This window comes from Zalophus californianus, chromosome 16, assembly GCF_009762305.2.
Source record: "Zalophus californianus isolate mZalCal1 chromosome 16, mZalCal1.pri.v2, whole genome shotgun sequence".
In the NCBI taxonomy this organism is placed as follows: Eukaryota; Metazoa; Chordata; class Mammalia; order Carnivora; family Otariidae; genus Zalophus; species Zalophus californianus.
The window spans coordinates 10,012,665-10,040,545 of NC_045610.1; the positions used below are offsets into that span (position 1 = coordinate 10,012,665).

General features: G+C 45.6%; 1 protein-coding gene across 8 annotated transcripts in view; it reads right to left on the reverse strand.

The window, feature by feature from the left end:
• Positions 1-27,881, reverse strand: part of PIGL (phosphatidylinositol glycan anchor biosynthesis class L) — a 122,301-nt gene that overhangs the window by 40,339 nt on the left and 54,081 nt on the right. For 6 of the 8 annotated variants that reach the window (XR_003525232.2, XR_003525231.2, XR_003525230.2 and 3 more), the window contains exons 3-6: positions 23,950-24,040; positions 20,623-20,690; positions 18,187-18,218; positions 16,568-16,701 (exon numbers count right to left, since the gene is read on the reverse strand). Coding sequence is in view for 4 of the 8 variants with exons in the window: in XM_027625513.2 (XP_027481314.1) it covers positions 16,568-16,701; positions 18,187-18,218; positions 20,623-20,690; positions 23,950-24,040 (325 nt within the window). In the remaining 4 variants the exon portion in view is untranslated. Of the gene's footprint in view, positions 1-10,075; positions 12,150-14,227; positions 16,152-16,567; positions 16,702-18,186; positions 18,219-20,622; positions 20,691-23,949; positions 24,041-27,881 lie in introns of those variants that run through there. The other 2 variants (XM_027625516.2, XM_027625512.1) reach the window with 2 other exon arrangements.

Consider the following 27,881-nt stretch of genomic DNA (forward strand, 5'->3'; position numbering starts at 1 on the left):
AATGCAAGGTCAAAGATTTACATCCGTGTTTCCTTCTAAGAGTCTAATAGTTTTGGCTCTTACATTTAGGTCTTTGCAGTAATTTTTGAAGTCAGGATGTATGAGTCTTCCAACTTTTTTCTTTAAAGATTGTTTTTGGCTTCCGAGTCTCTTGCAATTCCATATGAATTTTAGGATCAGCTTGTCAATTTCTGCCAAAAAAGATGGCTGGAATTTTAATAGTGATTATAAAATTTAGATAGACCTCATATCTTTTATGTTAAACTCATTTTGAGGCATTTTGCAGTTCTTGATGTTGATGAGAATGGAATTTTTATTTTTATTTATTTTTTATTTATTTTAAGTAATCTCTGCACCCAACCTGGGGCTTGAACTCATGACCCTGAGATCAAGAGTCACATGCTCTTCCAACTGAGCCAGCCAGGCACCCCTGGAATTTTTTTATTTTCACTTCTGTTGCATTTTTGTCAATTAAAGTAAATCTATTGATTTTTTAATAGCTTTTTTTTTAAGATTTTTTATTTATTCATTTGAGAGAGAGAGTGAGAAAGCCAGCACAAGCAGGGAGAGAGGGAGAGGGAGAAGCAGACTCCCCGCTGAGCAGGGAGCCTGATGCGGGGCTCGATCCCAGGACCCTGGGATCATGACCTGAGCCGAAGGCAGATGCTTAACCGACTGAGCCACCCAGGCGCCCCGTAAATCTATTGATTTTTGCAAAGATGTCCAGTTGCCGTACAAATTTCCTCATTTATTATAGGAGGTTTTCAGACTGCTGGGTTTTGGTACATAGTCTTTATTTAAGTTGTATTCTTTTCTCCTGTTTTTCTTAAAAACTGTTACAGGAATAGTGACTGAATTTTATTAATCTTACAGCACCTCTAAAAGAATATGGTTTTTCTTCTTAATTTATTGGTGTAATGAATATGGGGATGGATTTCCCCAAGTGAGACGATTGTTACATTTTAGAATAATATCCTACTCCGTCATCGAATAGTATTTCTTTTGATTCACTGCTGGATTCAGTTTGCCAATATTTTCTTTTACATTTTTGTATCCATACCGGCATACCCCAGAGATAGTGCCGGTTGGGGTCCAGATTGCCCCAATAAAGTGAATCAAATGGATTTTTTGGTTTCCTAGTGTATATAAAATTATGTTTACACTATATTGTAGTCTATTAAGTGTGTATTAACATCACATCTGAAAAGAAGTACACACCTTAATTAAAAATATTTTATTGCGGGCGCCTGGGTGGCTCAGTTGGTTAGGCGACTGCCTTCAGCTCAGGTCATGATCCCGGAGTCCCGTGATCGAGTCCCAGGATCGAGTCCCGCATCGGGCTCCCTGCTCAGCAGGGAGTCTGCATCTCTCTCTGACCGCCCCCCCCCCGTACTCTCTCTCTCTCAAATAAATAAGTAAAGTCTTAAAAAAAATACTTATTGCTGAAAAATGCTCACCATCATCTGAGCTTTCAGTGAGTTGTAATCTTTTTGTTGGTGAACGTCTTGTCTTGATGTAGATGGCGGCTGACTGATCAGGCTGGTGGCTGCTGGAGGTTGGGGTGGCCGTGGCAATTTCTTAAAATAAGACAACAGTGAAGTTTGCTGCATCAGTTGGCTGACTCTTCCTTTCACAAACAATTTCTCTGTAGCATTCGATGCTGCTGGATAGCATTTTATCCACAGTAGAACTTCTTTTAAAGTCAGAATCGGTCCTCTCAAACCCTGCTACTTTATCAACTAAATTTATGAAATATTATTTTCTCTCTCTCTGTCTTTTTTTTTAGAGGGGGTGAGGGGCGAGGGAGAGAGAATCTTAAGCAGGCTTCATGCCCTGATGCGGGGCTCAATCCCATGACCCTGAGATCGTGACCTGAGCCAAAATCAAGGGTAGGATGCTTCGCTGACTGAGCCACCCAGGCGCCCCAGTTTATGGAACATTCTAAATCCTTTATTGTCATTTTAACTGTCTTCACAGCATCTTCACCAGGAATAGATTCCATCAAGAAACCACATTCTTGGCTCATCCATAAGAAGCAGAAGCAGCCCCTGATCCGTTAAAGTTTTATGAGATTGCAGCCATTTGGTCCCATGTTCAGGCTCCACTTCTGCTTCTAGTTCTCTTGCTGTTTCCACCAATCTTCAGTGACTTCCTCCACTGAAGTCTCAAACCCCTCAAAGTCATCCATACGGTTGGAATCAACTTCTTCCAAATTCCTGTTCATGTTGATATTTTGACCTCTTCCCACAAATCACAAATATTCCTAATGGCACCTAGAATGATGAATCCTTTCCAGAAGGTCTTCAATTTACTTTGTCCAGATCCATCAGATGAATCACTATCTATGGCAGCTACAGTCTTATGAAGTGTATTTCTTTTTTTTTTAAAGATTTTATTTATTTATTTGAGAGAGAGAGAATGAGAGAGAGAGAGAGCACATGAGAGGGGGGAGGGTCAGAGGGAGAAGCAGACTCCTTGCTGAGCAGGGAGCCCGATGTGGGACTCGATCCCGGGACTCCAGGATCATGACCTGAGCCGAAGGCAGTTGCTTAACCAACTGAGCCACCCAGGCGCCCTTATGAAGTGTATTTCTTAAATAAAAAGACTTGAATGTTGAAATGATTCCTTGATCCATGGGCTGCAGAGTGGATGTTGTGTTGGGCCTGAACACAACATAAATCTCACTGTCCATCTCCATTGGAGCTCTTGGGTGTCCAGGTGCATTGTCAACAAAGCAGTAATATTTTGAAATCTTTTTTTTCTGAGCAGGAGGTATGAACATTTGGCTTAAAATACTCAGTAAATCATGTTGTAAACAGATGTGCTGTCATCCAGACTTTGTTCCATTTGTAGAGCACAGGCAGAGTGGATGTAGCATAATTCTTAAGCGTCCTAGGATTCTAAGAATGGTCAATGAGCACTGGCTTCAACGTAAAGTCACCAGCTGCATGAGCCCCTAGCAAGAGAGTCAGCCTGACCTTTGAAGCTTTGAAGCCAGGCGTTGACTTCTTCCATCTAGCTACGGAAGTTCTAGATGGTGTCTTCATCTAATAGAAAGCTGTTTCATCGGCATTGAAGATCTGTTGTTGAGCGTAACTTCCTTCATTAGTTATGTTAGCACGATCTTCTGGAGAACTTGCTGCAGCTTCTACATAAACGCTGCTTCCCTTGCACTTTGATGGTATGAAGACGGCTTCCTTCCTTAAACCTCCTGAACCACCTCCGCTAGCTTCAGACTCTTCTCCTGCAGCTTCCTCACCTCTCAGCCTTCACAGAATTGAAGGGAGTCAGGGCCTTGCTCTGGGTTAGGCTTTGGCTTAAGGGAATGTTGGGGCTGGTTTGACCTTCTCTCCAGACCACTAAACCTTTCTCCACATCAAAGCCTGCTTTGTTACCATTCATGTGTTCACTGGAGTGGCACTTTTCCTTTCCTTCAAGAACTTTTCCTTTGCATTCACAACTTGGCTCACTGGGCCAGGAGGCCTCGCCTTCAGCCCTGTCTCAGCTTCTGGGAGGTCTTCCTCACTAAGCTCAATCATTTCTAGCTTTTGATTTCAAGTGAGAGACATGGGACTCTTCCTTTCTCTTGAACACTCACAGGCCATTGTAGGGTTATTACTTGGCCTAACTTAATATTGTTGTGTTAGGGCCTCCCCAAAGGGAGGGTGAGAGATGGAGGACTGGCCAGTCAGTAAGCAGTCAGAACATACACAACAGGTATTAAGTTCACCATCTTATAGGGCGCGGTTTGTGGTTGTCCCCACATAATTACAGTGGTAACGTCAGAGATCACTGATTACACATCACCATAACAAATATCACAGTAATGAATCTTTAAAAAAATCTATTACAGTGGTGCCAGGGTGACTCAGTTGGTTAAAGCATCTGATTCTTGGTTTCGGCTCAGGTCATGATCTCGGGGTCGTGGGATCGAGCCCCGTGTAGGTCTCCATGCTCAGCACGGAGTCGGCTTGAGATTTCTTTCCTCCTGCCCCTCCCCCCCCACTCTTTCTCTCTCTCTCTCTCAAATAAATAAATCAATCTTTTAAAAAAATCTGTTATAATTACCTGTCTAATTTTTCTATGGTTATTGGGTCTGTTCTCTTTTACTTTTTCAATACATTTTAGTCATATAAAATTCCATGAATAAGGTGCCCTACCATTGGACATAATCCAACTGTTGTCCCCTGCCTAAATCCCTATTCTCAACCGTGGGCCGGCCAAGGTGTACCGCAGTGTGAGTTTGGAAGGGGATTTGGAGGTGACCACCTCTTAGGGACTTGCTCAGTTGGAGAGCATTTTTTACTTTGCAAGGGACAAGCGTGAGGCTTTCCAGTGGAAGGAAACAGCCACCATCAGTCTGTCCTGGGGTCCAAACCCTACACAGAACCTGGCTCATCTCCCTTCCCTCCCACCCCTGCCTTGCAGTTGGCTCTGAGCCTCCTGCTGAGCGGGTGCCCCTCCCTCCCTCCTAGGAACCCGGATGATGTGGTGCTGTGTGACCTGATGCTGAGTCCCTAGAAGATTAAAAAGTACTGGTTTTCTTTAATCTTGCAGTGATGCAACCCCGCATTTTATGGAATTGAAATGCTTGGACCCCATTTATGACATTATGGTAGAGTTCAGCGGTAGTCCAAAATTTATGAGGAAGTCATCCATTTCCTGCAGATTTTCAATTTTGTTGCATGGACTTGCATTAACATCTCATAAATTTTTCCATCTTTTCCATTTTTTTGTGACTGCAGTAGCCATTCTGTTCCTAATAATAGCACTTGCATTTTCCCTTTTTCTGAATTGGCTTTGCCAGGTGTTGGCTTATTTGGTTTTTCAAAGAAAACTTACTTATCTTTCCACTAGCTTTTTATTTATTTTTCTCTTTCATTTGTATAAAATCCCTCTTGCTACTTTTGCTTGGTTTATATTATTGATTTCCTTAAATTGAATCACGTAGTTCACTAATTTCAATCTTCTTAAAAAACAAAAGAGTGCAATTTACCTGAATATAGGTCCCATACAAAGTGTAATTTTTATTACCTTCTAGATAATTTGTAATTTTCTCTTTGATCTGGAGGTCATTTTGGAGGACGTTTCTTGGTTTCTAAGTAGAGTTTTTGGGTCATTTTACAAACTTCTTTAAAAAAAGATTTTATTTATTTATTTCAGAGAGGGAGAGAGAGAGCAAGCATGAGTGGGGGGGTGGGGGGGATGGAGAAGCAGACTCCCTGCTGAGCAGAGAGCCTTATGTGGGGCTGGATCCCAGGTCACTGAGATCATGACCTGAGCCCAAGGCAGTCGCTTAATTGACTGAGCCACCCAGGCACCCCTCATTTTATAAACTTACTGAAATCTATTTGATTATGATAAAAAATGTGCAAAATCTACTTGGGGAAATTTATTAGGGATTTCTCAGGGGCCGATCAATAATTGAATTTTGTAAATGTTTTATACCTAAGAAGTGAATGCTGACTTTAAGTGCCTTATATTATCCAAATGTTGTGTCTTTACTTTTTGCCAACTTGATTTGTCAACATTCTGAAAAAAATTAAAGCCTTCCATTATTATTTTGGGTTGTTTTTTTTTAAGATTTTTATTTATTTACTTGACAGAGAGAGACATAGCAAGAGAGGGAACACAAGCAGGGGGAGTGGGAGAGGGAGAAGCAGGCCTCCGGCAGAGCAGGGAGCCCGATGTGGGACTCGATCCCAGGACCCTGGGTTCATGACCTGAGCTGAAGGCAGGCGCTTAACGACTGAGCCACCCAGGCGCCCCTGTGGTTTTGTTTTTTAAATAAAGAACTGGGGAGGGGGAGGCACCTGGGTGGCTCAGTCAGTTAAGCGTCTGCCTTTGGCTCAGATCATGATCTCAGGGTCCTGGGATCGAGACCCGTGGCGGACTCCCTGCTGGGCGGGCAGCCTGGTTGTCTCTCCCCCTCTGCCCCTTACCCCCCCACTTTTGTTCTCTCTCTCAAATAAATAAATAAAATCTTTATTTTATTTTTTAAAAGATCTTATTTATTTAACAGAGAGAGAGCAAGCACAAGCAGGGGGAACAGCAGGCAGAGGGAGAAGCAGGCTTCCCGCTGAGCAGGGAGCCCGATGCCAGGCTCGATCCCAGGACCCCGGGATCATGACCCGAGTGGAAGGCAGATGCTTACCTGACTGAGCCACCCCGGCGCCCTAAATAAAATCAAGTAAAGAACTCGGATTTCTGAGAGTTTCTTGCAGGTATCTGGCTGCTATGATACTTGGTGCATCTCTTCTCACGGAGTGACTCTGGTTCCCGTCTAAAATATCCCCAATTGTTCAAGGTTTAAGATGCTTGGATGTGTGTTGTCACTCTCTCGTGTGCCTTTGCTTGGTATATGGTAAGTGACTCATCCTTTTATTTTTAGCCACTTTGTCACTTCTAGATGCTAGATTTTGTTTTCTCAGTTTTGGCAAGGAAATTATCCCAATTTTTTTTTTTTGAAGTAACTGATACCTGATTTGATTCTTTTTATATCATTTCCATTGTATTTGTTACTCTTTATGCTTTGTTTCCTGTCTTCCTTTTTTTTTTCCCTACTCATGCAGGCTTGTAAGTTTCTTTTCATTTCTTCTTTTCTCCTTAGTTAATTGGGATTCTGCACTGTTCAGCAGGTGGTGACCTTTCCTGTCCCCCAAACCCAGACGGAGCCCCCAGACTTGTCTATGTCTGCAAGATGCTTCTCCTCCAGAGCTTCCCCTTGAACCCAGGGGAGACCTTTGCAATATTTTTATCCCCTCCCCGCACTTGAAATCTAGGATTTTGCAGCACACGTGTGCATCTTTTTATTTTATTTTATTTTTTAAGGTTTTATTTATTTATTTGGGAGAGAGAGCACCTGCGGGGATGGGGGGGGTGGGGGGAGGGGCAGAGGCAGAGGGAGAACCGGGAGCCCGGCGGGGTCCCTCCCAGGACCCTGAGATCAATGGACTGAGCCACCCAGGCGCCCCCGTGTGTTTCTTTTAAAAAGTCACCGCTGTCTAGAATATGGTGAGCCCTTCTGATGCACTGACTCAAGTCTCTTTCAGATTATGTAAATTCTCCTTTATTATCCCCCATCTGTAACTATTTCTCCTTCTGGAACGCCCATTATTCACATGTTAGGTCTCCTGGATTTTCTTTTTCTTTTCTTTTTTTCCCCTTAGATGTATTTTTCAAGTCCCTTTTCCATCATGATTTCCATTTCCGAGCTAAATGCCCTCTGGGTTCTGAGATATGTCTTCTACCTGATGTTCCAGATTACTAATTTGGCCACTCCTGAGAAAAAGCCTTTTTTTGGGCACCTGGGTGGCTCAGTTGGTTAAGCGACTGCCTTCGGCTCGGGTCATGATCCTGGAGTCCCGGGATCGAGTCCCACATCGGGCTCCCTGCTCAGCAGGGAGTCTGCTTCTCCCTCTGACCCTCTTCCCTCTCGTGCTCTCTATCTCTCATTCTCTCTCAAATAAATAAATAAAATCTTAAAAAAAAAAAAAAAAAGAAAAAGCCTTTTTTTGTCTGGACCAGGACCTGAGCTTTCATTGTTGTTTTTGATGAAGTCTCCCATTAACTGCTCCTGCAGAGCCGGCTGCCCACTGCAGGTGGGACTTCCTTTCCCTCTCCCAAGGTTCCCCTTTCGGACTGGATCTGCTTATGCTTGGTGTGGAGCAGTGAGCGGTGGGAGGCCAGGTGGTTTCTGTTCTTCTGGGCCAGGGCAGAGAACTGGCAAACCACGGGCCCTCTCTTCAGCCCCCGTGAGGGGCCCGCAGGTCTCTCTGACACGGGGTGACCTTCCCCCAGCCGCAGGGAACAGGAGCAGCTCGCCCACCCCGAACCAGCTGACACGGGGTGACCTTCCCCCAGCCGCAGGGAACAGGAGCAGCTCGCCCACCCCGAACCAGCCGGCCTCCCAGGACTCTGGACGAGTAGAGACAGCCGCTTCCTAGGGAATTCTTAGTTGAGATCGTGTGTGTGTGTGTGTGTGTGTGTGTGTGTGTGTGTGTGTGTGTGTGTGTGTGTGTGTGTGTGTGTGTGTGTGTGTGTGTGTGTGTGTGTGTGTGTGTGTGTGTGTGTGTGTGTGTGTGTGTGTGTGTGGTTGGCCCCTTGCTTCCCTCCCCTTTGCCTGCCTTCCCCCCTAGAGACAGCCGCTTCCTAGGGAATTCTTAGTTGAGATCGTGTGTGTGTGTGTGTGTGTGTGTGTGTGTGTGTGTGTGTGTGTGTGTGTGTGTGTGTGTGTGTGTGTGTGTGTGTGTGTGTGTGTGTGTGTGTGTGGTTGGCCCCTTGCTTCCCTCCCCTTTGCCTGCCTTCCCCCCTCCTCACGCCCCCCGCTTCCTTCCTTCTTTTCTTGCTTTGCTCCTTGAAGAAACCACCAACATCTGATCTTTGCTCTAGGCTTCAGGGCTGTTGTACAGTTTGGCAGGTTGTTAACTATACAAGTGCGTGGCTCAGGGGGCAGAGTTGGTGGCCCGAGCTCCTCTCACCAGGCTGTGCTCTGGTGAGGGCAGATGTCTGCCTGGGGGAAGGGCTGCTTTCTGACAATTTGCACAGAGGCGTTCTTGCCAAGTGTCCCCAGGGCTACGCTGCCCACGGAGGGCACCTTTCCCTAACCTGAGCGAGGCTTTGAGGGGCATCCTTCCTTCCCGTGCTGCTGCCCAGTGCTCTTTCCAGGCACCACGGAGAACCTAGCTCTGTTCCCATTGGGAACCCCGAAGGGAGCCTGCAGCTTTAGGAGCCCCAGGCTCTGCAAGGCCCCAGAGGGTGTCGGGATGGAGAGAGCCACGGAGGGGGAGCTTGTCCTCCAGCAACGGGGACGGCATCCAGCCCCGGGCAGCAGGAAATAAAAACGTTAGTTTGTTTTCATTTCCACCTAGAATTTTACTCAATTTATTTACAAAGAAATAGCCGGCCTGTGCAGTAAAACAAAAGCAGAAAATAATTCCAGTCCCACCACTCAGAAGCAACAACTATTGATGGTTCTACAGAGCTTTCTAACCTCTAAGATTTGAAAGTATTTCTGAATAGGGAATATATTATGTGCATGGTATAAAATTCAAAAGGGACCAGAAAAGGTCTCCTTTCCCCTGCTCCCACCCAACTTCCTTTTTCAGACAAGCAGTTACCAGAAATAGCCCATTTATTTACACGCAATGGGATGTGTAGACATATATATTTTTCCCCACAAATGGTCACATTTCCTTTTTTTTTTTTTTAAGATTTTATTTATTTACTTAACAGAGAGAGCACAAGCAGGGGGAGCGGCAGGCAGAGGGAGAGGGAGAAGCAGGCTCCCTGAGGAGCAGGGGGAGCCCAGAGCAGGGGGAGCCTGATGCGGAACTCGATCCCAGGACCCTGAGATCATGACCTGAGCTGAAGTCAGATGCCTAACTGACTGAGCCACCCCGGCGCTCTTGGCTGTACACATTTTTTTAGCTTTACATTATATCAAAAGTGTTTAGGGGCGCCTGGGTGGCTCAGTCGTTAAGCATCTGCCTTCGGCTCAAGGTCATGGTCCCAGGGTGCTGGGATCAAGCCCCCGCATCAGGCTCCCTGCTCCGCGGGAAGCCTGCTTCTCCCTCTCCCGCTCCCCCTGCTTGTGTTCCCTCTCTCGCTGTCTCTCTCTCTGTCAAATAAATAAATATTTTTTTAAAAAGTGCTTAATCACATCAAAACTATTCATAAACAACAATAAAATCCTTTAAAATTATAAATGTTCACTTTAGAAAGATGACCTTACTAATTAGTAATTACCTCTTTAAAAAAAAAATAAAAGCAAGCTCTACACCCAATGTGGGGCTTGAACTCAAGATACCCCAAGATCAAGAGTCCCATGCTCTACCAACCGAGGTAGCCAGGCACCCCGGTAATTACCTTTTGGATATACCTCTCTGTATATCTATTGCCCTCTCTATATACACTTTTATGTGTATGTATACACACACATATTTATTTGTGTGTGTATGTTTATTTTACTAAAATGAGATTGTACCATTTTTTTTTATTTTAAAGATTTTATTTATTTGACAGAGGCACCGCGAGAGAGGGAACACAAGCAGGGGGAGTGGGAGAGGGAGAAGCGGGACTTCCCGCGGAGCAGGGAGCCCGATGTGGGGCTCGATCCCAGGACCCTGGGATCATGACCTGAGCTGAAGGCAGACGCTTAACGACTGAGCCACCCAGGCGCCCGAGATTGTACCATTCCTAACCTGCTTTCTAAAATTTACTACATCATAAACACTCTTCCTTGTTACTAAATATGATTGCATCCCTGGATTTTTCAAATTGTGTTATTATAAATAATACTGTGATGATGTCTGTATATATAATTATAATTTTAATTTTTAAAGTATTTCCTTAGGTCACAGGGTTTGGGTATTTTATAAGCTCTTTTCTTTTCTTTTTTTTTTTTTTATAAGCTCTTAATACATATTGCGACTTGCAGTCCGGAGAGGCTGGTCCAGTGCCTGTATTCTCAGGAACAGGACGGGAGGCAGCTTGTCGTCCCACCCCCAACCTAGCATCAGCGGCTGCTTTTTTCTCACAGTTTCTATGGAAGCTATTAGGAGCTATTGACAGATTTTCAGTAGGCAGATAACATAACTGGACTTGCATTTTGACTCTAGCTTCAGGGCCTGATAGCTCGGTCAGGCCCATTTGGCCCCTAGGAGGCATTCGAGAGAGGACGTCTCTAACCTACTGCTACTGAGCCCTGCATCGGGCTCCCTGCTCAGTGGGGAGTCCGGTTCTCCCTCTCCCGCTCCCCCTGCTTGTGTCCCCTCTCTTGCTGTGTCTCTCTCTGTCGAATAAATAAATAAAATCTTAAAAAAAAATAACCTGTTGCTATAGAGACAGCAATGCAGGCCTTCCTCCAACGGGCGGAGACGATACTCCCTGGACAACACATACCAGGGGCCTTTTGTGTCAGGACTTCAACTTCTGCGAGTCCCTCTGCGCTAGGCCTGCGTATTCTGTAGATCTCAGAACACCAGCCGCTCATCCTTCCTGAGCCCTGACTGCGCGCCAGACCCTTCACTGGGCGCCCACCAGGCTTCATCTCCTCTCAGGTTGGTACCATGATTGTGCTCCATTTTGCACACAAGAGAATTGAGTCAGAGAAAGTTTAAACACCTTGTCCGTGGCTACGTGGCTGGTAAATCTGGCCTCATACCAGTATGTGAAGCCTGTGCCCTTGACCGCTGAGCTTGCCTGCCTCAGGCCACTTCCCTGGGCTGTTAGCTGGACCACGGGCGTAGCTTCCAAGCCAGATGCCTCAGACTGCTTTTGTCTGTAGCACAATTTTAAGACATCAGTTTTTTGAGTGTTAAAAAAAGACAAAAACAAAAAAACCCCACACACATGACTTCCAGATTTCCCGTCCTATTTCCTGCTTCCCTCAAAAGACTGGGAGCTGAGATATTTGATTGTAAGCTCCTTCGGTGCAGGGCCCACATCCTAATAGTCTCAGTAGGAAATGCTGGGCAACGTGGTCAGACTTTGGGAGCCCCAGTCAATTTAACGACTAGTGATGTTAAATAGAGAAGTCTCCCCTGGATTCAAATCTGATACAGAGGCCACAGTGTGAATCAAAGGAATCATGGTTGAACTCATTCAGTATCTAGACTGTTCGTGTGTGTGTGGTGAGCCAGCTTTGGAAACAACATAAAAATACAGCATCGTGGCACCTGTGGAGTGATTTCAGAGTACTTTCAGGAGCATTTATAATCATAGCAGGCTCTGTGCTAGGTGTCAGACATACATTGTGCCATTATGGAGCCTGTTTTCCAGCACTTGAGAACCTGGCAGGGAAGCGATTATTGTCCTGGGGTTGGTTTGGTTTGGCCTGCTGCGGAGGAAGAAGCGGACGTTGGGGCAACCCACTGGCCTGCACGGCCGCCCCTTTGCTGGAGCCTCACAGCGCGGATCGGCAGAGCTCTGGAAGGAAGGCCTCCCGTACACACACCGGGCTCTCCTTTGGTTCAGGCTGCTCAGCCGGCTTAGGCTTCCCGGTCTTTGCTTCTCCCCGTGTTCCTTGGACCAGAAGACTCCGCCAGGCTTCAGAGGAAGTGCAGGGAGTTGATTCTCATGTACCTAGAGAAGAGCACGTAGAGGCGGCGGAACCAGAGCAGTTGGCTTCGGTGGCAGGACATGGCTCTCTAGGGGAAGCAGAGAGGGCCGGTCACGGAGCTGCTTCGCTCCTTCTTTCCTCACCTGAACTTCCGCCTCCCACGAGCACACCGGGTGCTGTAGCCCACTCCCGCTTCTCCCTGTGACGCCAGAACCTCTGCGGATGGGCCTCCCATCCCTGCCTCCCCTGCCCCATCTCTGACCCCCAGCCCGGGGACAAAATCATGTGACGCTAATGGCGGCCACGGCACGCGGTCAGTCTCGGTGCATCAGGTGGATTTAGACCGCACAGCTGGCGCCTGAAGCCAGAGCCGCGTGAATGGCCCCGAGCCCACGTTCTTTTTTTTTTTTTTTTTTAAGATTTTATTTATTTATTCATGAGAGAGAGAAGCAGAGGGAGAAGCAGGCTCCCAAGGAGCAGGGAGCCCGATGCGGGACTCGATCCCAGGACGCTGGGATCATGACCTGAGCCGAAGGCAGACGCTTAACCATCTGAGCCACCCAGGCGCCCCCGAGCCCACGTTCTTGATCCCTTTGCTTCGCTACGTCGCGGAGATCTGTGTCCCGTTTTTTTTATGGCTTTGCAGCACAATGCCCGACACGACATATGATGGTAAATATTCGGCAGCGCAAAACGTGCGGGGAGGGCTTATGGGAAGCGAGCCGCGAGCTACAATACTGTGCTCAAGCTGCTCTGAATTAGGTAAGCTGGGAGGAACGGGAAGTGGAGGAGAAGAAAAAAGAAGACATAGAGACCCGTTCACACCAAAGAGTACACATGGGCGTGGGGTTCTCCTTGCCAAAATGTTTATTGTCTTGTTATCCAGACCTAGCGCAGTTCCGTTTTTAAACCATAGATCGTAGCGACTGATGTAACTGGATATAACATATATAAACGGTGCCTGCCCGTCTTTCTCTAAGTACCAAAAGTAAACTGCGTCTCTGAGCTATTATCATTGAAGACCTTTATGTAAAGAACTCATTTTATTTTATTTTAAGATTTTATTCATTTGTCAGAGAGAGCGAACACACAAGCAGGGGGAGCGGCAGAGGGAGAGGGAGAGGCAGGCTCCATGCTGAGCAAGGCAGCTTGCTGCGGGACTCGATCTCAGGACCCCGGGATCACCACACAAGCCGAAGGCAGACCCCCAACCGACCGAGCCACCCAGGCGTCCCCCAAAATGTTTATTGTAGAAAAACATTGAGGGAAGTGATGAACTTTGTAGTCCAGACACACTTGACTTGTCTATTTGTAACAGCTACCAAGTCACATGAGTTTCCCACATCATCCTGCCCCCAAGTGGTCTAATTTTCACGTCCCCTAACCTTTCAATGGCTTTTCAGCACTTTTCAATAAAACAGACATTTACTGTCAATTTGGTTTTTTACAAACTGTTTTTCTATTACTTTTCCAAGGGAATACAAAATATCAAAATGGTTTCGATCCCTTCCCCCCCTTTTTGGAGCATTTCCAGTACATTTTCTTCAAAGATATGATTTTGCAGGTTATCCAGTACTATATCATTCATCTGCTGAATATTAGTTCCTTTTTTTGACTATCAAAAATTATACTAATGAAAATTCTTGCTCATAAATCTCTAAATACAGGATCAGGATGCCTGCGTGGCTCAGTCGGTTAAGGGTTTGCCTTTGGCTCGGTCATGATCTCAGCGTCCTGGGATCGAGTCCCGCAGCGGGCTCCCTGCTCAGTGGGGATGGGGAGTCTGTTTCCCCCCTCTCCCTCTGTCCCTTCCCCTACTCATGCTCTCTCTCTCAAATAAAAATAAATAAAATCTTTAAAAAAAAATGAAATGACAACAAAGGGTTAAAAATAAAGGTATTAAAAAGCCCCATGCTGGGTGTGGAGCCGACTTAAAGAAAAAAAATAGCACAGGTATTTAAAAAAGATGAGCCAGGGGCGCCTGGGTGGTTCAGTCGTTAAGCACCTGCCTTCGGCTCAGGTCATGATCCTGGGGTCCTGGGATCGAGCCCCACATAGGGCTCCCTGCTTGGCCGGAAGCCTGCTTCTCCCTCTCCCACTCCCCCTGCTTGTGTTCCCTCTCGCTGTGTCTCTCTCTGTCAAATAAATAAATAAAATCTTAAAAAAAACAAAAGAAAAGATGAGCCAAGCAGATCCAAGTCCAAAGAAAGCTCTTACAGCAATGTTAAGATTAAAACAGAATTTAGGGCAAAACCATTAATAATGAGAGACATAGGATAATAAAAGGAATAGTCTACTAAGAAGATGTAACAACCTTGATCTTTTGTGCACCCAACACAAATAAAGCAAACACAAAGAAATGGGCAAATGCAAACTCACGGTAGGAGACCTCAACATACTTGCATCAGAAAGTAACAGATCAAAAAGTTTAAAAAGTAGTTAGAATACACAAGTTGTGACTGAAATATGTACTAAGTTCAATCTGCTGGTTTTATCTAGGATCTGAAATGCAACCCATAGAGCACACACATTCTCTTTAGATGAACATGTTAACATTTACAAAAACTGATTATAAAGTAGGTCATAATGACCAGAGAGCAATTCAATTCTAAATCAACAATAAAAAGGCTATAGGATGATTCTTGTTCTGGTAGCTACGTTCTATAAAGTTACTGCAAACACCTGAATTAGTCAATACTACATCATTGTTCCTAGGGGAAATAAAGGTTTTGGTTCCTGAGAGCCTCTGGTCACAACATTTTCATCAACCAATCACTACATAACCTTGTTTTATTTGTGTTTCTGTTTAAAGACACCTTATTTAATATTATATTATCAATTCATTCACCGAATTCACAGCCAACGGGGCTATAACTCATGCATGACCGAAGCTTATCTAACACACATACTTTCTCTGTAAGCAGTACCACAGCTTTCGTGCCCTTAGAATCACTAGACAGCACTTGAATGGCATACTTAGAGGACATTTTAAACAGTAAAATCACAACAAAAAGCACAGAAATGCGAACAGTGTGGCACCAAGACCATGGTCATGGAGTTGCCAGATGACTCTGGATTGGGAGGCACCATACTGTGGAAAGGATACTTGTTTGCGGTATGAGAGCTGAAACAAGAAGGCAGAGGGTCACCTTGTTCAACCACAGTTGGGAACCTGTGTGTGTGCATCGGTGGTAACTTAAAACTTCTCACTGCCCTGCAAATACCATGTCCACAAGTGACTGCAAAAGCACTGTATTAATTTTGGGGTTACAAGGAAATTTTAGCACGTAGGCGCCTTTGCAAATATGGAACCTGTGGATAATGACTGACCCTATATATGCCCACATACGCATTTGTAAACTCTAAAATACACCCTTACAAGCCTCATGTATTAAAGAGGAACTCACAGTGGAAACTATAGATTACTTCTAACTGAGTGACAGAAGTATGTGTCAAAACTCATCAGATGCAGCTAAAGGAATACTTCAAGGGAGATTAATAGTATTAAAGTGTATTTTTAAAAAATGATTGAAAATGGAAAAAAAGCTGACCTTGTCAGTCCAAGAAATTGAAAAAAAAATAACAGTGTAAAACCTGAATAAAGTAAAAGGACAAAAATAAAGAACAGAAATTAATGAACTATCAAATAAAACAAAGGAGAATTCATGTTTCTGGTCAGTGTTGCATTCTCGGCATCTAGCAAAGTGCCTCTTAGTGGATATACACGTTTATTGCAGACAGTTCAGAAAATAAAGCTAAGCAAAATAATAATAATAATAATAATATAATTATCCTGAGTTCTCTTAGGTTTACTCATTGCTACTCTTCTCTCCCTGGTAGACTTAAGTCAACTGGGGGTCAGATTGGAGCAATTCTCCTTAATTGCCTGCTCCCTAACTCCACAGTTTTCAGAATCACCTGCCCTACTGACAGCTAAGAGTTTTCACTGCGAGGGCTTCACTGGCCCTGACATTTCTTCAACAGGCAAATAAGCCTCTGGTGGTCTTTTTGGCTCTTTATAGAGGTTCCTGGCAGGTCTGAGTTCCTCTACGTATATCCATGCAGGGGAATGCAGGCACCCATTACAATTCTAATGCATGATGACATAGAAGAAAATGGTCAGAATGTTGTTAGAACAGGTTTTAAATGGTAGGCACTCTGGGATTCCATTAAAAAAATATATATATTAACCATGATTATCTCTGAGTGGTGGCATTCGGGGTAGTTTTTATTGATTATCTTTATTTTCTTCTTGATGCTTTTACATAAAGTATTTCTAGATGTTCTACAATGAGCATATAGTTTTACTTTTAAAAAAGCATGTGTTACGTTTATGATCAGAAAAAAGGGCGAAAGTCCTTGATAATCTATGACTGCCAAGGTCTAGCTGGATAGTCCTAACACTCAGATGCTGAGCCACTGCGGAAGGTCTTCGTTTAGGGGTCGGGAGGAACCAGGGACACAGATCGGGGGGAGGGTGTCTGGGATTTCGCAGTCCTCACTCACCTTGGCCCGTGCCACTTCTTTGCTGGTGAGCACGAAGAGGACATCCCGGGTGTGAAGCAGAGAAAAGGGCAGGTCCAGAAGGGAGATGTACTTGCGCAACACATTCACTGACTGAAGCGTGAGCACAGAACACCCTGGTTGGGGGGAGCGGAGAGGGGAGAAGTGAAGAGTCTTGTTGCTTCCAGGCAGATTTTTCCTGAGCACCCTACCCCTTCCTTGGGGCTCAGGGCAGGGCAAGACCATGGCCATGGAGTTGCCAGATGACTCGGTAGCACCAAAGGTGCTCTTTGCCCATCGTGCTCACAGATAGGAAGAGTGAAAGGACCCCAGAACGCCTGGCCGGCTGCCCTCTATGCAAGCCCTAGCAAGACAAGGTTGGTCGCTAGAGGTTGGAAACCGGCTACTTCAAGGGCAAGGGAAAGGTGATGAAGATCAGAAATTTCTGGACTGGGGGGCAAGAGACCTAGTTCCTGCTCTGATGCTTGAGACCTGACAGACTTCAGCTCTCTGAGACTCAGTTTTCTCATCTGTAAAGTGGTGTTGATGGTGTGGGAGCCTGTCTCACAGGGTTGGTACCAGCCCACTCAGGAAGAGCACACTCCACTGTGTTTTCATTTGCTTCACCTTCATATCACTCCTGAGGGATGTCTGTTATTCCCATTGACAGACCAGAAACTGGCCTAGAGAGGTTAAGCATCAGTGTCACACAGTAAATGGCCAAGGGGAGGGTCAAACACCTTTCTAACTCAAGCAGGTTAACCCATCAAGCACCCATCAGCTGTTTATAGCCTGGTTAAGTAATGGGGGGCTGGGGTGTGAGTTTAGTTGGACAGACTGAAAGAACACTGGAGGCGAAAAAGACCCACCTGGGGAGAAAGCTAGACAGATGAGTGGGCAAGGCCTGGTGTCATGGTTAATTTCATGTGTCAACTTGACTGCATCACAGGGTACCCAGATGTTTGGCTGATTGTTTCTGGGTGTGCCTGGGAGGGTATTTTTGGATGAGACTAGCATTTAAATCAGTGGACTCAGGAAAGTAGATTGCCCTCCCCCGTGTGGGTGGTCATGGTCCAATCCATTGAGGGCCTGAATAGAAGACTAGGTGGAAGAAGGGAGAATTTGTTCTTTTCTGCTTGACTCTTGAGCTGAGACGCTGGTCATCTCCTGCCCTTGGACTGGGATTTACACCATTGGCTCTCCTGCTTCTCAGGCCTTTGGACCCAGACTAACTTACACCACTAGCTTTCCTGGGTCCCCAGTTTGCAGATAGCAGACTGTGGGACTTCTCAGCTTCTGTACTTGTATGAGCCAAGTTTATAAGTCTCTTTTAAATATGTATCTCCTATTGGTTCTGTGTCCTTAACACATCTGGCCTCCCCTCACACCTAGAGGCTGCCTGGCTGACAGGGCACTTCCCAAAGGATACAACCTGGTATTAGGGTCTGAGGACCCACAAGGACAGACACAGTGAGCTGGGTCAGGAAGCGTGTGGCCCAGCCTTCCCAGCCCCACCTAGGGAGGCTTGACCTAGGGCAGTTCTCCATATATTTACAAATTTCACCCAATAAGTTTCTTAGAGGTACAGTAATTTGCAGACTTTTGCAAAACAGACAACTTACCGTTAGGTAACTTCCCTTCTGAGTGCAGGGTCCTGGAGGAGGAAAGGACAGGAGTGAGAGGGAGCAAGGATTCCTTTGCAGATAACAGGAAGAGCCTTCAGAGTATAGGGGTCAAGGGCAGGCCTCTCCAAGATGGGCCACAATGGCATGTAGATTACCTTGAGTTAAAAGCAATCAAAACCCAGCAAATTCAGGAAAACCACTTTACACCCCCCGCCCCCAACCACTCAAACTTACATTGGAAAGGGGGCCTGTACCAGGAAGAGAACTAGTCATAGAGATTCCTTTTTACCTAAGAAACGTATCTGCATAAGAGGGCCACCTTTGTTTTCCAAACATCTCTCACCTTCCTGCTAACGGTACTCCTCTCCTTGTACGCCAGACTCCCGTCCCGCTCCTGAGCTCAGGATGCCATATAAGCCTCATGTTGCCTGACAGTCTTTGGAATTTCATGTTTGTATGGGTTCATGTTTGCATGGATTTTGTAGGACAAAATTAAATTTGATTTTCTGCTGTTAATCTCTCATGGAAATTTAATTCTTAGTCTAGCTAGAAGAACCTTGGACAGAGGAATATTTCTTCCTCCCCAACCGTAGTAAGGACTGCCACACCCTATGATCCCTCTGTAGGTTTCTAGGTAGTTTCTTTTGCATCAATCACCATATAGGTTTCTGGGATTCCATACCTCTGGCTACAGCTGGAGGGACAAGTGTGGGCACCTTCCCCAAGGTCAGCCAATCTGGGGGATGACCAATAGTTATGAAGTGCCCTGGTCCAAGCTTTGCCCATTAGAGATGAAGGTAACTATGATGGACTCTTCAAAGTTTCTCTCTTTTGAAATTGTAATATGAGTGTGACAGGAGACTATTTTATTATTTATTTATTTATTTTCTTTTTCTTTCTTTTTTAAGATTTTATTTATTTATTTGACAGAAAGAGACACAGCGGGAGAGGGAACACAAGCAGGGGGAGTGGGAGAGGGAGAAGCAGACTTCCCGAGGAGCAGGGAGGCTGATGCGGGGCCTGATCCCAGGACTCTGGGATCATGACCTGAGCCGAAGGCAGACGCTTAACAACTGAGCCACCCAGGCGCCCCTAGGAGACTGTTTTAAAATACTAATTGATATTTCTTCCCTGATAGTTCTTTCTTTTTGACCTCCCCTGCTCCCACCTTCTCACAGTGAAGGCCATTCTGTACTCCCTGCCTTAAAGGAAGGTGAGGCCAATCCAACAAAGAACTCCAAATCTCTTGCCTGCTTTTGTTTGGAAGCACAGACATGGAGAAAGACGGGGTAAGTGGTCCAACCCCACCACCAACACACAGACAACATACTCATATGAAATGAATTCCAGATCTACTTCCGCCATTGTTCAGCCCGGCAGTGCTGGGAAAACCTCTTCACTTCCTCAGTTAAATGAGGTGGTTGGACTTAATGATAGGTGAGATCATTTCCAACTTTATATATTTCACTGCTCTAGTCTGAGAATGTTGGGCATGTTTAGAAGAAAGTTAGAAAGTAAGTCCTTTACTTCAGGTTGCCCCTTCCCTTCCCCTAGGCCAGGTCCACCACTCCTTCACTCACGGTGCCCAGAAGAAGTACTTCTCTAGAGGGCGGGAAACATGGTATATATTTGTACAATCCTGAGTAAGTCCCTCAATATCTTTGAGGTGCATTTTTTGGTGTTTCTTACCAGAAAATACAGATGCCTATCAGTAAAATAGGGTGGCTATGAAGAACAAAAGTTATCCTATTACATATGTATATCTTCCTTCTCCAAAGAAAGATGTGATATAGTGTACAAAATGTACAATGGAACATAACAAAAGAAATTAGAATAAAAGGAGGAAAGGGAAGCCTGGGTGGCTCAGGCGGTTAAGTGTCTGCCTTCAGCTCAGGTCATGATCCCAGGGTCCTCGGGTCAAGTCCTGCGTTGGGCTCCTTGCTCAGCGGGGAGCCTGCTTCTCCTGCCTGCCATTCCCCCTGCTTGTGCTCACTCTCTCTCTCTTCCTCTCTCCGACAAATAAATAAATAAAATCTTTTTTAAAAAGGAGGAAAAAGAAGATGAAGCCAAGAGGCACACTGATTCACAAAACTCAGTCCTTCAAATCTCCCACATGTGCTACATGCGAATTTGGCCCCAAAGCTCTCTGTGGCCAAAGCAAAGAGAGAAATAAAATGTTACCCCATTTTTCCAAGTGGAAGAAGCTCTCAGGAGTTGAGGAGACAACACAATAATATTAAGACGACTGAGGAGGGATTTCTCACACGGAGGGCCTGGTGGGATGTAGTGAGCAACGTGGCCAACACTGGCTCTCTGTACCTGAGTGGTCAGTTCCACGAGGCTCAGACAGTGAGGGGGGAAGTGCTTTAGAAACCACCCACCCTGAGCAAACGAACAGACCCTCTCCCCCCTCCAACACGCAGAGAGTCCTACCTCACGGCCGCATACAGAGCAACGTGATTGCAGTGACCACTGACTCCCCCTGCATCGAAAGTCACCACCTGTAGACAAATAGGGCGGTCACTCATGACTGAATGCTTTCTCTGCCTCAATTTCAAAGTAGCGGTCCCCGTTCCCCTGGCCAGAAACGTTTCCAATTCTGCGTAGACCCGAACTCACCTCGGAGTGGATCAGTGGGGTATAACCATTGCATTGGCCAGGTGTGTGGAGACTGTTTGTGTGGGTTTTACTGTTTACTCTTGTTCGGGGCCAGTGAAGCAGAGTGGAATTCCGCCATGATAGAAACCTGGGTTAGGGTATCTTGGTTTCTTATCTGCCTGGCCATTTATTAGCACACTTCATTTTCCTGGCTGGCTGCAGTGTGAACTCTGTTCTTGTAGATGCTGCCTGATTTATTTGGCCTCTTTTCCTTGTGCTGTACTGAGGGCACAAAGACTTTGAGGGGCAATGTCCACCATGCCCTGGGGTTAAAATCACAGAAGTCTACTTACTCATGGACTGCCTCTGTATCAATCTACTTGTTAATGATAAGCTTAGTCTAGGTTCTAACATTTCATTTCTGCACAGATGGATTAAGAAAAAGACCAAATAAGTTTGAATAATAATCATGTTCGCTTAAATTATAAAAGAAATATAAAAAAGAGAACAGGGACTCAGAAAAAGGAACAGGAGTGGTTGGTTAGGGGTAATGGAAAGAGGCAAGCTGTCCCCAAGGACAGTGGGCAGCCGTGCCACATGGACCAGGACTGTGATTGGTATAGGCTGAGAAGGGCTTCCCTATTGGTCTTTCTATTTTAATCATAAAATGCTGACTTCACGTATAGAGAACTCTCTCTTACAGTGAGAGCAGCAAACCTCTATTGGGCACAGGGTGGGGGGGTGGGGGCTGTAAATTAGAAGAAAATTTAAAGTCCTGTTAATGGATCCCGATTCAAACAAGCCATAAAAATAAGCACAAAATAAAAACATATTTATGACATGAGACTAATGGAAATATAAAACACTGATATTAAGGAACTGTGAATGTTTTGGTGTGACAATGGCATTATAGTTATGTTAATAAAGGAGTTGTTGTCGACTAGAAATGCATGCTAGAATATTTAAATATGAAATATGATGCCAAAGATTTGCTTTGAAATAATACAGGAGGTGGGGGAGGTGAACAGCTGTTTAAATGAAACTAACATTGACTGTGAGTTAATAATTACAGGAGCCAAGTGATAAGAACATGGAAGGAAGTTCATTAAACTTCTCTCTACAGTTGCAGGCTTGAAATTCTCCCTAATGGAAAATTAACAAAACAAAACAAAAAAACAAAAAGAGTTAAAGGCTTATAAAAAGCAAATCATGGACATGTGTCATTATACATTTGTCAAAGCCCACAGAATGAACAGCACCAAAAGTGGACCCTCATGTAAACTATGGACTCGGGAGTGATGATGTGTCAGTGTTGGTTTATCGATTGTAAAAAATTTGGGGGACAGGGAGTTTCTGTGTACTTTCCTCTCAACTTTGCTATGAACCTAAAACTGCTCTAAAGAATACAGTCTACCGGGGTGCCAGGGTGGCTCAGTCATTAAGCATCTGCCTTCGGCTCAGGTCATGATCCCAGGGTCCTGGGATAGAGCCCCGCACTGGGCTCCCTGCTCCACGGAGAAGCCTGGTTCTCCCTCTCCCACTCCCCCTGCTTGTGTTCCCTCTCTCGCTGTGTCTCTCTCTGTCAAATAAATAAATAAAATCTTTAAAAATAAATAAGTAAATAAATATATATGAACACCAAAAAAAAAAAAAGAAAAGAAAAGAGAAGGAAGGAAGGAAGGAAAGAAGGAAGGAAAAAAGCTACATGAAATATGCTGAAAAAAAATAAACAAAAAGAAAAAAACCAGGAACAGTCTGACCAGTATGTCACCGAAAATCTGCTCTTAGGAAAGGTCTAATAGGGGCTACCGGGCTGGCTCAGTCGGTAAAGCATGTGACTCTTGATCTCAGAGTTGTGAGTTCAAGCTCCACGTTGGCTGTAGAGATTACTTAAAAAAAAAAAAATCTTGGGACGCCTGGGTGGCTCAGTTGGTGAAGCGGCTGCCTTCGGCTCGGGTCGTGATCCTAGGGTCCTGGGATCGGGTCCCACATCAGGCTCCTTGCTCAGCGGGGACCCTGCTTCTCCCTCTGCCTGCCACTCCCCCTGTTCCTGCTCTCTCTCTCTCTCGATCTGGCAAATAAATAAATAAAATATTAAAAAAAATAAAATCTTAAAAAAAAAGGTCTCATGAATCATTTCACTCAGTGAATTTAGCACTGAATTTAGCACTGTGCCAGCAGAACTCATCAAAACATAAACCAAAAGATTAGGGCTTTAAGTGGTAGAGTTTTAGGCATTAACCCATGAAGGAGTATTATTATCATTTCAGAGATGGACAGTAAGCCTTCTCAGCCACCTTAATGTTGACCACTGGCAAGGCCTGGTCTAGAGGGTCCTGGTAGAGCTGAGATGGGGGCTCCCACCCTGGCTCACCTCTGCAAGTAAATATGAATCTCCACCATTGCTCTATCTGTGACTAAAATGTTCTCCCAGCAGTGCATGTGAATATATCCTTGTGTTTTCTGGAGTGAGAAATTGAGGCTTAAAATCCTAGCTTCACCCCTTGCTGACCTCGGGCAAGCTTCTCAGCTTCTGGAAACCTGTTTCCTCAATGTCAAATGAAAATTATAGTAACATCTGCCTCTTAAAGTTGAAATGGTCCCCTAAATATGAAAATGCTTGGTAAAAGGTGAAGTTCTGTATAAATAGGAGTATAGTTTGGGCTCCTAGGGCCCTGAGTTTTTAGATGGCAGGGCAGGGGCTGGGGTTGGGGACGGTTAAAGAGGACAGTTTGGAAAAAACCCTCTGCCTCCACCTGAGCCTGACAGTTTGGTTACACAGTCTCACAAAAGGTGTGTTTGGTCCTCTGTGGGTTTATTTTTAAATTTTATCTATCTATCTATCTATCTATCTATCTATCTATCTATCTGTCTGTCTATCTATCTATTTTTCTATCTATCAGAGAGAGAGAGAGTACACACAAGCAGGGGAAGCAGCAGAGGGAGAGGGAGAAGCAGGCTCCCCATTGAGCAAGGAGTCCAATGCAGAACTCAAACCCAGGACCCTGGGATCATGAACTGAGCCGAAGGCAGACGCTTAACCGACTGAGCCACCCAGGGACCCCCCTCTGTAGGTTTAAAAGAGAGTCTAGGGGAGGGCAGCCACAGGTAAAGGGGTGACCAGGATCCCCAGCTTTGCATTCAGGGAGGGTGTCCGCTTACCAGGTTGATGCCATTCGCATCTATGTGCTGGAGAAGGATGCTGGCCACACGCTCTGTGTCCCACTGCACATCTGGGTCATCTGGGAAGTCCCTGGAAGGAAGAAACACCTTTTCTAATCAGGTATGAACTTCTCCCTAAGCTCTGGTAGGTGTGTGTTAGGCCTGTGATAGGAATTGTATGGGGCGGGGGGCACCCTTAAGGATCCAGATTTCAGTTAAAGAGGTAAGATTTAGAAACGTGACACAACTAGAAATCAGTGCACACCTCCATACAACACACTTTTGGAGCTTTGTGCTCGCTGCTGAGGGGAGGAGACAGACACCAAAGAGACAAGGCTTTGATCTGAAGCTGGGGAGACGTATGGGTTAGGAACAAATGTGGACACACCGCAGGATGATGTGTATCTTTACAAGAATAACAGCAATAGCAATTTAATAAAAAGTACAAAGCTGTGTTGCTTCATTTAACCTCATGAACATCTGGTGAAGGAGCCTCTACAGACAATGTTAGGTAGCCTGCTTGCAAGGTTGTTGGAGGTGGATGTGAACCCGGGCTTTCTGACTGCAGAGTCAAGATGTTCTAGCCTTAGGGAGCCAGTAACATCCTCCCTCCAGTGGGGCCGCAGCACAGTGGGGCTGGTCTCAGGAGCAGAGATCTGCACCTTATCTCTGTCTCCACTTGGCCACGCCATAGACCTATCTAGACCTCTTACGTCTCTTTTTTTCCTTTGTGCATTGATCTATGGCAGCACCTAATATGGGGCCAAAGCCTCATTTTGACCTCAATTTGAGGATATTATTGATAGTCTTTTTATTTGCTTATTTATTTATTGAATTTTTAAAATGTAATCTCTGCCCCCCAGAGTGGGGCTCAAACCCATGACCCCGAGATCAAGAGTTGCACGCTCCACTGACTGGAGCCAGCCAGATCCCCCTATTCATAGTCTTAAAAATAGATATCCACCTCTTTCTCTCTCTCTCTCTTTTTAAAAAAGATTTTATTTATTTATTTGACAGGGAACAAGAGAGAGAGAGCACGAGCAGGGTGAGGGGCAGAGGGAGAAGCAGGCTTCCCACTGAGCAGGGGGCCCAATGCGGGGCTTGATCCCAGGACCTTGGGATCATGACCTGAGCCAAAGGCAGATGCTTAACCAACTGAGCCACCCAGGCATCCCTACAATTATAGTTTTTTTACAGGGAAAGGATACAGATTAAATACAGATTAAATCAGCCAAAGGAAGAGATGCACAGGGCAGAGTCTGAGAGGGTTCTGAATGTGAACGGTCTATTGTCCTCTCCCTGGGGAGTCAGGACGTGTTATTCTGCCAGCAGTGAAATGTGACAACATACAGGGAGTACTGCCAACCAGGGAAACTCACTGCAGCTTTGGTGTGCAGAGTTTTTTTTTTTTTTTTTTAAGATTTTATTTATGTATTTCAGAGACAGAGAGAATGAGAGATAGAAAGCACGAGAGGGAAGAGGGTCAGAGGGAGAAGCAGACTCCCCGCTGAGCAGGGAGCCCGATGCGGGACTCGATCCCAGGACCCCGGGATCATGACCTGAGCCGAAGGCAGACGCTTAACCATCTGAGCCACCCAGGCGCCCCAGAAGTGTAATTTCTGAGTCAAAGGTGAAGTGAAGAGAACATGAATAGATTTCTCTCTCTTAGGAACCTGCTATGGGGCGCCTGGGTGGCTCAGTTGGTTAAGCGACTGCCTTTGGCTCAGGTCATGATCCTGGAGTCCCAGGATCGAGTCCCGCATCAGGCTCCCTGCTCAGCAGGGAGTCTGCTTCTCCCTCTGACCCTCTTCCCTCTCGTGCTCTCTATCTCTCATTCTCTCTCTCTCTCAAATAAACAAATAAAATCTTTAAAAAAAAAAAAAAAGAACCTGCTATGAAGAGTACGTGGAAAAGTGTGTAAACTAACAAGAAGTCCAGCATTAAGGGAGTGTTTTGTTTTGTTTTTAAGTAATCTTTACAGCCAACATGGGGCTTGAACTCATGACCCTGAAATCCAGAGTCTCATGCTCCACTGACTGAGTCAGCCAGGAGCCCCAGGGGAGTGTTTTTAAAAAGGAGAGAGATTTGTGCATTTTATAAGCAGAAAGGAAAGACTCATAACTATAACTCATAGCAAGAACTCCATTCTTCCTAAAAATCTCAGATGCTTTTATACCTACTTTCTTATCCCTGTGAACCCCCTAAAAGTTGGGTTCATTTACTTCCTTTTACAGTTGGAAAGAGTTGGTCAGGAGAGAACCATCGAGTTCCACATGCAGATAAATAGGTGCTTAGGGGACTGGCTGACCGGGAATGTCCCAGAATACATCTATCATCAAGACTTTCACCTTGGAAATCCAGTTATGTAATTCAAGGTCAATATGAAAACAGAAGTCAAGGCTCAAACGAGAGTCAATCTTTACCCTTGAGGAATGCCGGGGATCGCTCTCCCCAACTGTCGCAAATGTGAACCTGTGACAGATTGCTTGGCAAAACATAGGTATTCTATTTTCTTTTTCCCGAAGATTCTACTTACTTATTTGTCAGAGAGAGAGCTAGAGAGCAGCCGGCAGAGGGAGAAGCAGGCTCCTGCCTGATGCAGGACTCGATCCCAGGACCCTGGGATCATGACCTGAGCGGAAGGCAGATGCTTAACTGATGGAGCCACCAGGCGCCCAAAACACAGCTGTTCTAAATAGCAGCTCCTTTGCTGCTTCTTCCTTCCCCCAAATCCAGACCTGTCCAGGTCCACCAGGAATGGTAATAAAGGTATGGTACTTAGAACTCCCAGGAACTTCCTTTAATTATTAGCAAAGTCCTTTGGGGTTTCTCCTGAGAACTTAATGAGTCTGGAAATCTCTCAGAGGCTGGCGCGCTTGGGTAAGTTTGCTGAGACGTGAAGCTGAGTAACTCTGGCAGAAACAGAGGGATATGGTGAACTGACACCAAGTTTCTGGCCAGGGCTCGCCCAAGGAGAGCCGAGATGACAACTCTGAGGAACGGATGAGGAGGGAAACCAGGGTTGCCCTTCGCTGGGGTGCCTCTCTCCCCCTTCGGGAGAACTGCAGTCTGTCAAGCCCTCTCAGCTCAGAAGTGGTAAAGCTGAGGCACCGAACTGGCCCGCAAGTCACACCTTGTCCCTAGACTTTCTAATTTAGGGACCACTCTTTCCATCTACATCTCACACCAGTCAGGTGGTGCTTCCCCACTAAGAAGCCAGCAATGGAGATCTGGGAATAAAGATGGAACTTTCAGCGTTGTTCATAGAAAAGTCTGAGGACTGCATAAAACATGAAAAAGGTCTGATTGTTGGAAGAAAACAGGCACTTTGAAAGCCAGACATGTAAGCTGCCAACATATATTCTTCTGATTTTTCAGAAAGAATCCAAGAGGGGCGCCTGGGTGGCTCAGTCATTAAGCTTCTGCCTTCGGCTCGGGTCATGATCTCAGGGTCCTGGGATGGAGCCCCGTATAGGGCTCCCCGCTTGGTGGGAGGCCTGCTTCTCCCTCTCCCACTCCCCCTGCTTGTGTTCCCTCTCTCGCTGTCTCTCTCTGTCAAATAAATAAATAAAATCTTTAAGAAAACCGGGGCGCCTGGGTGGCTCAGTTGTTAAGCGTCTGCCTTCGGCTCAGGTCATGATCCCAGGGTCCTGGGATCGAGCCGCACATCGGGCTCCCTGCTCGGCGGGAAGCCTGCTTCTCCCTCTTCCGCTCCCCTGCTTGTGTTCCCTCTCTGGCTATCTCTCTCTCTGTGTCAAATAAATAAATAAAATCTTTTAAAAAAATCTTTAAGAAAACCAAAAAAAAAAGAAAGAATCCAAGAAATGTGAAATGAAAGCAGGAGGTCCGGGTGCAGTAGAGCAGATACTGTACCGGGATGCTGTTCTATCCTGTTCGACCCTGTTGGCAAGAGTTTCAGTTGCTGCATCTCA